The sequence below is a fragment of the Daktulosphaira vitifoliae genome, unplaced genomic scaffold (assembly GCF_025091365.1).
Source record: "Daktulosphaira vitifoliae isolate Bord-2020 unplaced genomic scaffold, ASM2509136v1 Scaffold_4, whole genome shotgun sequence".
NCBI classification, from domain to species: Eukaryota; Metazoa; Arthropoda; class Insecta; order Hemiptera; family Phylloxeridae; genus Daktulosphaira; species Daktulosphaira vitifoliae.
The window spans coordinates 6,529,245-6,540,555 of NW_026099575.1; the positions used below are offsets into that span (position 1 = coordinate 6,529,245).

Genomic DNA, 11,311 nt, shown 5'->3' on the forward strand with positions numbered 1-11,311 from the left:
GCACGTAGAAGGGCGGCGGCTGATACAGGTGTCACGGGTCGCGGGGTTCCGTGTATAGAGAACGACGCGGTCCGTGTCAAACCTATATGGTTTAAAATATTATTTTTTTAATCATCATATTCAAATAGTGGTATTCGTAGATATTGAATTGAAAAATTAATTATTTAAAAAAAATTCATAAAATTTTACAGGTGAAATTCTTAGAACATTTTACTTAACTTACGCTTTTTTACATCAAGACCGTCGTTATAATTTGCGAGATTCTAGACCAAAACACTTGTTATTATTATTATAAAATTAGTATAACACCCTAACTTAATTAACAAATTCGCCATTTTTTAAATGTTTGATTTTTAAATATAAAACATTTTTCAATTGTTATCCTCTTCATCAAACCTAAATAAATAATTTGCGTTTATATTTTTCATGTAATGTACTTAAAATATAAATTATATTTATTTGATATGTAATGTAACAAAATAAACAGTAGGAATACCATCAGTCATTCTTATAACACGTTTACATTATATTCGGATGGATATTGTAATATAAACACTAGCATTTTGTTTGATTACATTGAATTTCAGTAAAAAATACACACTTTTTTCTTTTTTTGTTCGAGTCATTTGCAATGGGTTGTTTTCAAATCTGTTTAAAAGCGGAAAGGATTTTTGAAAATAATCTGTAGGTATTTTCTCTATGTACCACCGGTGCAAATACTTTTCAAAATAATAATAATAATAATGTAAATTTAAACAACACTTTATTATAACAAAATCAATCCTGTTATAATTTCATGATTTACTAGTTAAATATTTATTATGTTTAATGGTACAGAAGTTTCAAGTATAAGCTTAGTCTTTTAATTATCTTGTTGATAGTTTATGAACTATTCTAACTAATCTAACTTACTTACAGTTAATAATTTCAAGTAATTAGTATCCTTAACAGAATAGGGACGACAAAATAAATGTTTTTGTATCAATTAAGTCTTCTATTCTAACAAATTGTGCAACATAATAGAAGTACATTAATCATCGACCTCCTCACGGGTATTAATCCTCAAAACTATCGGCCAACTCGTAGGTATTTATTTTTTGGAAAAGATTTGGATTTGCGGACAGACGACCAAACGACTCAAAATGTAGGCCACGTCGATGACATTGACATACATTAATGGAGTTGCGATGGGACTTTTTCGATGAGCAATGCCAGTGACAAAACACGCCGTTGCTAATATCCGGTCAGCTGGTCAATATCACAAGTATAACACAATAATACAACGTATACTCGTTACGGAATCGTTGCCAATTCTGGACGCGCGTGCCTCGACTTTTCTTTTAAGAACCCCTGGCCAAAGATAAATATAAAATATTCCTCCACGCTCGGCATTTTGTTAGCACGCAACCACTGCAGAAGCCGATAAAATGTTCCCAGCATGACGTGTCACGGTACGCTAATTTTAGAATCGGTGAGCTTTTTTACTTCTACATAGTCCACACTTATTCTCTGTATTGTATACCTCTTACGGCGACAACGGCTGTTGTTGTAATAATGACGATTATCTAATACGTTTTATCTCCAACGACGGGTCTGGAGCCAATTTTCCAGATTCTACGGACTCTTCGGAAGAACAACCAAAAGCACAGAGAGATAAACTAATATTTAATATTGGGACGCATTTCCGATAGGAAAATCTTTTGTATGATCTAAGCACTTTCGGTCGTTCTTCCCATGAAACTTTGAAGTAATAAACATTGAACGCAACGTCGTCGTTTCCTTTGATATCACAAGTACACCAATATATAAAACAAATTTATATAGAGTTTGCAATTTCCTCGACAACATACGCCAAAGCTAAATTGCGTTGTATAAAACATAATGTTTTCAATATTTCAACAATTATAAAATAAACACTGTAAATATCACGCAATCAAAAAATTTGTTGTTTTTCAAGAAGTATGAACAATTTTTGTGGGTCAAAACTATTGTTTTAAACAATGTATATTTTTTTGTTAGGACAAAATAAATATCTCGACTAAAAATGCAAAACTAGTTCTTAGAGTTAAAAAATCTATGACACTAGAACAGACCAAAATAAATTGTGAAAATTAAAATATATGTGTTTAATTTATTTCAAGCGTTCTTACCAAGTTCAAAGTCAAGGTTTAGTTTTTTTTAAGAAATTTTTTCTGGTGAACATTTGAAAATATAATAAACTGGATTTAAACTTTACTAACTTATTTTTAACGTAAATATGTCGAACTAAAATCAATTAATTTTATTGAAATCAATGATAAACATTATTCTTAGTTTTGATCTGAAATATCAACTAATTACTAGTTTTTATTTATTAATTCCCAGATTTTCATATTTAAATCTTATAATAAGTAAAGAATTATTTGAAATACGAGGTAATGCGTTCATTTAATATTAGCCAAACGATTTTTTTTAAATATTAATTATATTAAGAAAATTAGTTTGGGTAATTTTTAGTTTCATACATTGCTGGAATTATCAAATATTATATATTTTTATATACACCTTATAATGATGTCCATTTTATATTTTTAAATAACAACATGCAAGTTTAACTATAATATAAAATAAAAAACGATTTATTTAAGAAAGACTGTTCGATAACAACTTTTGAAATAGTACTTCGGAAGATATAAACATTTTTAAATATAAAGTGAAGAAATAGCGCGTTAGAGCAATGCAAATTAATATTATTTAAACTTTATTTCTTTTCTATATTTTAAAATAGTTATAGTTTCCGAAATAATAGGTAAATTTTTGACCCAATAGTCATTTTCGTAATTAAACCATTTTTTTATCCTATAAGCTAAATAAATATGTATGTTGCCATTTAAACAAAATTAAGTGACAGCCATAAAATTTATAAGGAACGAGTTTGAAAAATACTTATATTAATACCAAAAGTAACTTAATTATTATCTTAAGATCAATCTGGTGGCTAATATTAAAAGAATTATTCTGCATTTAGTAAATTTACACTAAGTTGAGTTTTCATTTTTGATCCCAGATTAGAGTAAAAATAAGAAAGACGACAATTGGCATTCAAAAAAATATAGGCCCGCCAACAGGTCAGGGTTCTACATAGTTAAGCTTAACGGCATCTAATATTTTGGCATTTGTTATCAAGGTTAAATGATTCAATACTGAATACAAGTAACTTAACATATTAAAACTACTCATTTGGCGTCTAAACATATTCGTTTTTAATAGATTTATCATTTCCAAATAAACAAAATAATTGATTATATTGAAAAACAATTCGTCCTTTAAAAATGTTTAATAAAGTATGCATATTGAAATTTGTTTTGTTTATCAGAACATATTTCACTCCGATTTGAATTTCTATTCACAAGGTTACTAGAATCTAAGTATTTTTTTTATCTTGAGTAACTTTAGATTATTATCGTTATTGGGAATTTACAATAACGCAGTATCATTGAAGGAGACCGTTAAAGAGGTTAAGAACAAAGGCCATTTGAAGAGGCGCATATATTTTTAAGCTACAGTCTATAACTTTTATTAAAGTCAATAACAAATGACTTATTTAAGGGTGATTTGAGAGTAAACTTAGAAAATCTGAATATTACCACTACCATTGTTTAAAAGATTTAGTCGTTCAGTTTAAAAATAGCGTACACATAATCGGAATACATTAAATTATTTCAAGTAGAATAGTTTAAATATCTTTAAAGTGATTGTTAAGAGATAACTTTTTTTCAGTATCAAATAAATGTATTAATACATTTAACTTGAGGTATTGTATCTAATAGAATAAAATCTTAGCAAATTAATTTTTTGAGTGAAATTTTACAATGAATAATTCTATTGCCTAACCGTACAAAGGTCACAGTGTGTTCTTAAATATATTTATTCTTTAGAAAATTTTGCGTAAAGTACTTGAATCAATTCAAATAAAGGCTTACTGCCCTTATCGGTCTTGGTGTAAACTTTATATTTTGTTACCATAATAATGATTGTAACGAAAGGTCACTTTAAGCTAAATTCAAAACTTTAAGCGCTATTCTATGTAAACTGCTTGCTCGCTAAATAATATATAAAATACACCTTCAAGAATCAAAGTTAATTGTTATGAAAATCATGTTAAGTTTCTATACAGTTCTTCAATTAATTACACGCTAAATAGATACACACTTAACTTAACGTATTATTTTCAAACATATGAACTTTGAATAAAGACATTTATTATCGTCTTGTATTATGAATTTATCATTCGGATTATAAATATACTATCAACAGGCTCAAAAAAAAAAGTAGCATATCATATATTTGTAAAAGTCAATTAACCAATTACATTTTACTTTTGATAGTTCTATAACAACTTTTTGATAATATCGTATATTTTGCTTTACAAAAATGTTATTTATAATGAATAAATTAAAGTGAAGTACGGCTAAAGTTTGATTACATTCACACAGGAAAAATTTAGAATAATTACATTTTTTTATTAATAAAATTTTTTTTTTTTTTAGTTTTTCAGAATTTAGAAATTCAACATATATTAGTTTAAATTTCAAGTCTCATAGACATTATTTAAATACTTATAACAGTATTCTTAAAAAGTGAAATATAACATGAAAGTTTCAAAAATAATTTATAATTCATATAACGTAAAAATTTTAACTCGATAACTCTGTAATAACTAAAAATATGTAAAAAGGATCCAAAATTTGATATCAACAATTCGTTTATAACTATAAAATTAAATTACTTATTCCAATATTAGACTCTGACCACGTATGGATTTTTACCACAGTTTACTCAAAAATTAGACAGATTCCATGAAGTGTTCAATTTATGATTTTTTTTCTATGTATTTTTGATTTCAGTATAAACGGTACCGTAAAATTGTAATAAAAAATTTTAAAGCGGTTAGAATGCATCGATGCGAATTGCGTATCAATTATAATTAAAAATGAAAATTATTTCAAGATATTCAAGTGTACGTTTTAAGATTTTTCTTCAATTTATATAATGTGCTTACTCGTGTAATCTTCATTTTACTTCTGTACACTTATGATTTTCAAGATAGAAGTTTCGCGAACGCTTTCCAACCCACTTCTATCAATTCAATCTGACTGACTTAAACTTTATATCGCTGGCTTAGTGGAAAAAGAGTCAAGTGCTTTTTTGACGAAATTGAGTTAACTGTGTAGTTATATTTACCTTAGAGTAAAACGTATTATGTATAAATTTGCAAAGTAAAAACTTAATATTTGAATCTTTAGATTATATTAAAAAAAGTGATAAAGCATAAGAGATAATAAAAAAGGGAAATATTTTTAAACTGCTCTCATGAAAAAAAAAGTAAAAATCCACTTAAATATTTTCTATACTAAGTCACTAAGCTAAAAACTATCAATTATTTTTCGAACATTGTGTAATTATTAAATTGAAAATTAACAGTTATCAAAAACAAAAGTTAAATAATGAACTTGTAAGGTATTACACTTTTTTTATATTTATTACATTTACTTGCAAACTCATGTGTATTAGTTCACAATGTTATCGTGTGGCCCTAACATTAGTACTTACTCCTTAAAATATGTACATCTATTTGAGTGACTTAAACTAGTTTCCGTCAATTAGACGAAGTCTCTTAGAATTCAAAATAAAATTTCTTTATTTGAAATAAATAAAAAAAATTATCAGAAACTACATAAATTTCGTAATTTAATAAAAAATTAATGAATCATTATTCATTTTACTTATAACTAATAAGTAAAAACAATAGTAAATTTATAAATGTATTACGCGCTAGGATTTCACTTTTTTTTTTTATCCTAAGAAAGCAAAACTTGTGATTATTTACCTCTATTAGATTTTCTATTCTAATTATATAAATTTATCAAATTCAATGAGACGTTCATTACATTTGATTTAAACTAGCTAGGGTAAAAAAAATGATTTTGAATATTCTGTTTTTCATACTTGAAAGGTTTTACAATAAAAAACGAAATATTTGTGCGTGTGTAATTTATTAATCGTCACTTACAACACGTAAACATCTGAACATTTTCCCACGAGTTTCCATTATAGTAACTTTTGGTGCACTAACGATATTTAATTTTGTTGCTCGTGGAAAGTTGTATTTTATCAATGGGCTAATTCCATACATTGTAATGGCACATCTCCACTCTAGTTTGTAGGTAAAATAGATCAAATGAGTTCGTTCAGTTGTCGTGAAAATAATTTCAAAATGTAATTTGTAACCACAACAATGTATCAATTTATACATTTTCAATTGCGTTCAATGTAAAAGCAGCTAATACACAAAGAAGATTACTGATTCTGTATAAAATGATTCTTTTATCCTGTCACTCCATTCTCATAAATGTCAATGTCAAGCAAAACAATTTACTTTGTTTGCGCCAGAGCATTTTTTCGTTTGTACGATACGTGTTTGTACATCGACATTTTTAGCGTTGATAAGTCTCAGAGGGAATTAGTTCTGACTTTTGCAATGATACATTTTTCTTTTTAGTGTTCACTGAGATAAAGTTTTATTCCTATATGATTTTAGCTGTTAAAGACGGGAAAGCTAAATTTTATTTAAAAAATAAATGTGAAATGTTTATTAGATCAGTCAGGCCTATCGCATATTTATTATTTTGTAAAAAAGTAAAAATTATTTTTACAAAACGTGAACAATCACTTATACAATTTTTTTAACGTACTAAAGAGATACATAATTGTTCATTGGGCATAACAAAAATTGAAATTGAAATTTTACTACTACAAATCTAAGTAAATAAACACGTCTTTTGTATTTTCATTTTGTCCAAATGGTTACTTTGTCAGCCTTTGACTATCATATCAGACAATTATTTCCTTTGAAATAGCTTTTAGTAAATTTTCAAAAGATGCCTGTCAAAAATCAGATATGTATAACGAATATTGATTATAAATTACTGAACTAGTACAGCCTACACTTAAGTTATTATAAAAGCATCCAAGTTGTTTTTACTTTGTGGAGTTTCAATATTTATTATTTGAAATTAGTTTACAATAGAATTTTAATTTTAAACACAAGTTGATAGCTCCATTCGAAATAATTATTATTTGGGCGTTTATATTTTTCCAATTAAATAAATGTGATTGCATAAAAAAAATTGGAGTTGTTATTTGAAAATCGAAAGTCGATCCGAGTTTAGTGTATAAGGGATCGTAGTAGAAAATTACATTTTTTTATGTATAGCAAGTCGACAAATAACCATTATTATTAAAAAATAATAATATGATTAGCTCTACTATACTTGAAAATATCTTGTGAGTGTTTATGGAACCATACTATAAACAAATGTATTTTAGTGTTGTTGTAATACAAATAACCAAGTGAAAAAAGATTATCGCCGCTTTGAATGCTCATTAGAAAAAAAATTTGATTCATTTTGTTTAGACTCATACCTAGTACTATATATAGGGTGTTCCATCGCGATTTACTAACTTTAATATAATGTTATATAGCGAAATTAGTAAATCACGGTGGGGCACTCTGTAGAAGTATAACGCCTGACATCACATTTAACTAATACGTACTGAAATGGTTTACTCATCTTTTATTTGTTCTGTAGCTGAAAATTGTTTAATTTTTATATATATTAAGTTAATATAAAAATACATTTATCATTTTTGAGTATTCTTAAGATGAAACTATTTTAGCTGTTATCTGAAGATTCATTTGAAAATGAACTAAACTATTTAGTCAGCAACTGTTTTATGTAATTGTGTGGAAACGCATTGCACATACACAATCGTATAGAAAAATATAGCAATTTCCAATACTCGAATTTATCAAATGTATCACTTTTGATAAATCGTTAAAAAAATGTACTTGTAAACTTTAATATAGACTTGTAACCTATTACAATTAGAGTATTACATTGTTAGTTCAACCAACTAAGTGTCGTAAAACTTGAGCTGGATTGATGTATTTCATCGGATAAATTTCCTAATTGACTGGGTAAAAATATAAAATTTTAGTAGCAATAATATTTTGTAGTTATTGCTTTTTGTGCGCATTACTCTTAAGCTTGATTACGATCAGAAACAAAACATATTTTACTCGGTATAATTTTTATCGAAATGAGAATATTAAACACTTGAGCAATAACTTCGTGTTTAATATTGTAATACACTCAATCGACATGTTTCAATTTGTCCGAACATTTACGATTTGTTCATGTCACTGCATATTAATATCGTTTTGATCCTCAGAAATCTTATTTTAAACAACAATTCCTTAAATAAGCCTAACGGATTTATTTCACGTTTTATACGGTACTTTAAATGAAAATGTATTAACATAGATAAAGTTTCAATACTTTAAGTAAAAAAAAACAAGTACTATTTGATCTGTGAACTCCTAAAAATATGCTGACACAGCGCGGGCATAGGTTTTATAAATAAATAAAGTATTTGTTTTGCTCACATAGTGGTAGCAATCCGCTGTTTAGCATGGACAACTTGATGGTATTGGGTATAGACACGAGAGACACGCTGTTGGACGACTTCTTCTTCTTCTTGGGCTTGTCGTCCATATATTTGGTGGCCGATTTCGACCGACCTTTATGTCGGTACGTTTTACCGCCACTGTTGTAAGCGGCCGAACCCTGTTGCTGGTTGTGGTGCCCGTGTCGGAGGTTGTTTGAAAGCTGTGCATGGCCGTAGCTGCCGGTGGTACTGCCGCCGGCAACCGACGAGTCGCTCTTGTACGACGACAGCTTGACGGCACCGTAGCAGTTTAACAACTCAAATATACCGTGCGATCCTGTCCGGAACGGTATGGCTTATTCAGCTGCGGCACACGCACTGCCGGCACTGCGTTCTATCAGAATAATTACAAAATGCTTACACCGTCGAAGACGTACCGAACGACACGCGCAATGATTTTGAGAGCGACGGCGACGGCGTTACGACGTTTGTGTTCCGCGCGAAACTAACGTTCGTATAGAATAGCATGACGATAACAGCCGTGTGTCGCCGCTGCCGCCTTAGCGACGCCCAGGCGTCGCCGGTTCGGTCAAGGAATGCGCGCGTCCTTCTTTTTTCAACGTCAATCCGTCACCGCAACGCTACTAACAGGTAAAAGTGTTCAATTTTGATTGAGCCAGTTCACAAATTACTACAAATTTTACCATAAATTAATACAATTTTAAGTCGTTTTTGCGCATTGATCAAAATCATCTTATAAAAATTTTATTACCTTGAGGTATATGCAAAAAAATCAACTAGTTCTTTATAACAGGAAGTTGCAAAGAATTTGTTTTATATTTTGAGGTCGATCTAAGATTCTCATTAGCCAAGTGATAGGCTAGCTTACTTTTAATTACAATAATGTAGTTCAGTTTCAAAATCTTAGTGCTTAAAAAGTTATTTAAAAATTAGCTTTTACGCGAACAAGTTTTAAAGATTATTTGACCCTCTAAAATTCTAAGGCCCTACAGTTATAGTCATAGTATAGTAGCTCGCGGCGACTTCTTAATACTTAAGGAGAAGAAAATGGCTTTTATTTAATGTCAAGGTCATAGTGTACTCTATGAACAAAACAGACACTGCTTACGGCTTTCGACAAAATTCGGGCCAATAAATGTTTGGTATTTAAAAATATACACTAAGTGGCGTAATTGAGTTATTTTCGTCAGGGGGTGTGGTGTAGCAAAAAAAAATTTTTATGACCTCCTTCAAATCGTATCATAAACACCTAATTATTTTCGTTTCATACCAAAGAAACTATCATATAAGATTTTGTTAAAAATCTAAATTACAGAAGATTTATGAGGTATTTCGTGTCTACATAGTTAATGTTTTAAGTTGGCATCGGTATTGAGTGTCAAATATCAAATTTTAGTACCAGATATATATATATATAGGTGTTCAGTAATTGAGGAAAAGAGTTCTGTTGTTCTCATTGTTTGTAACAATTGACCTATTTGCTTACTTTTTGATCTAATGTATGCGATCGTATATTCGGTGCCTCCAGGTGGTGTCCAGAGGCTCTTTGTGGCTGTAATGATCTAACGTTATTTGTATAGTCTGGTACCCAATGTGCGGTCGCGACGAAGTGGTTGTGCAAAAGTGACTAGAACGAGCGCTACATAGTATCTCGATAGTGATAATTGACCTCGTGATAACATGTATAGTCCTAGTACACAAAACATTGATATAAACGTTTTAAATTCTTGTAATATGCAGCTGCGATGTTATGTTAATTAGAGAAAAACTGCTACGCTGTGGAAGTTTGTCGTTACGACGAATCGAGAGTGGGTTTGATTGGGTTGAGTTTGGTTTGGAGGAAAATCTTATTACTGTCGTTATTTTATAATAAATATTAAAATTCAGTACCAGAAATTCATAAGGATTAATGTAAGCGATCATATAACCAGACATGATCAATAACTTTAATCAAACTTCAATTTTACTCATATTATTAATTAAATTAAAAATGTTAAATGCAATTTTATTGCATAGAGAAGTTATATAAATTTAATTTTTGCCAATGCATTAAAATTCATATTTGTGATGTTTCAAACATCAAATTTTCAATAACAACTATTCTTAGGATATTTTCACTAATAAAAAAAAAGGAACTTTTTAAGCTAAATATAATTTAATGTAATGGTATTTAATATTAGTCCAGTTGAATATGAGTATTAATGAGAAAAACACAATAAAAAGTCATTTTGATAAAATTAATCTCTTTGAAACTTCGTTCATCCTACATATCATTTCAATATTTTATCAATAATAATTAAATATTTAGATTGAAATTTGAAAAAATAAATATTTATTTAATGTTTCAAAATGAATCAAAATTTAATAGTGTTTATCAAAAATTAAAAACTCATTATGAAAACCCTTTTGCAATGTTGGACAATGAAGAAAATTAAATTTAAAATCAAATTTACAGAAAAAGTTTTAACTTAATTTCAAATTTAAATTTAATTATAATGGAACTTTCTTTTATCAAAATATATTAAGTATATTGCAGGTGTTGTATAAAAAATAAGAAAGTAATTATAAATTTTTTCCTCTTTCTTCAAATAATCTGAAACCTTCGAAAAAAAATGTATAACAATTTAATCTCATAAAATTTAAAAGGTTTAGCTAAAAATATTGTTCAATTTTAAATTATAATAAAAAAATTAAGTTGTGTTGTTATTACCATTGAATGGCGAGTATAACACAGGACCTAACCGACTTCATCATTTGGAAGACCCACGGAAAAAATTTAGCTGTCTAAACTAAATTTAGT

The 11,311-nt window shown here is 28.5% G+C and overlaps 1 protein-coding gene across 1 annotated transcript in view; it reads right to left on the bottom strand.

Annotated features, from left to right (window-relative positions):
• Positions 1-9,010, bottom strand: part of LOC126903600 (receptor-type tyrosine-protein phosphatase kappa) — a 77,505-nt gene extending 68,495 nt beyond the window's left edge. Inside the window, exon 1 of the mRNA XM_050681885.1 lies at positions 8,489-9,010. Coding sequence (XP_050537842.1) covers positions 8,489-8,597 — 109 coding nt within the window. The 5' untranslated portion in view covers positions 8,598-9,010. The remainder of the gene's footprint in view (positions 1-8,488) is intronic.
• Between the last annotated feature and the right edge of the window lie 2,301 nt (positions 9,011-11,311).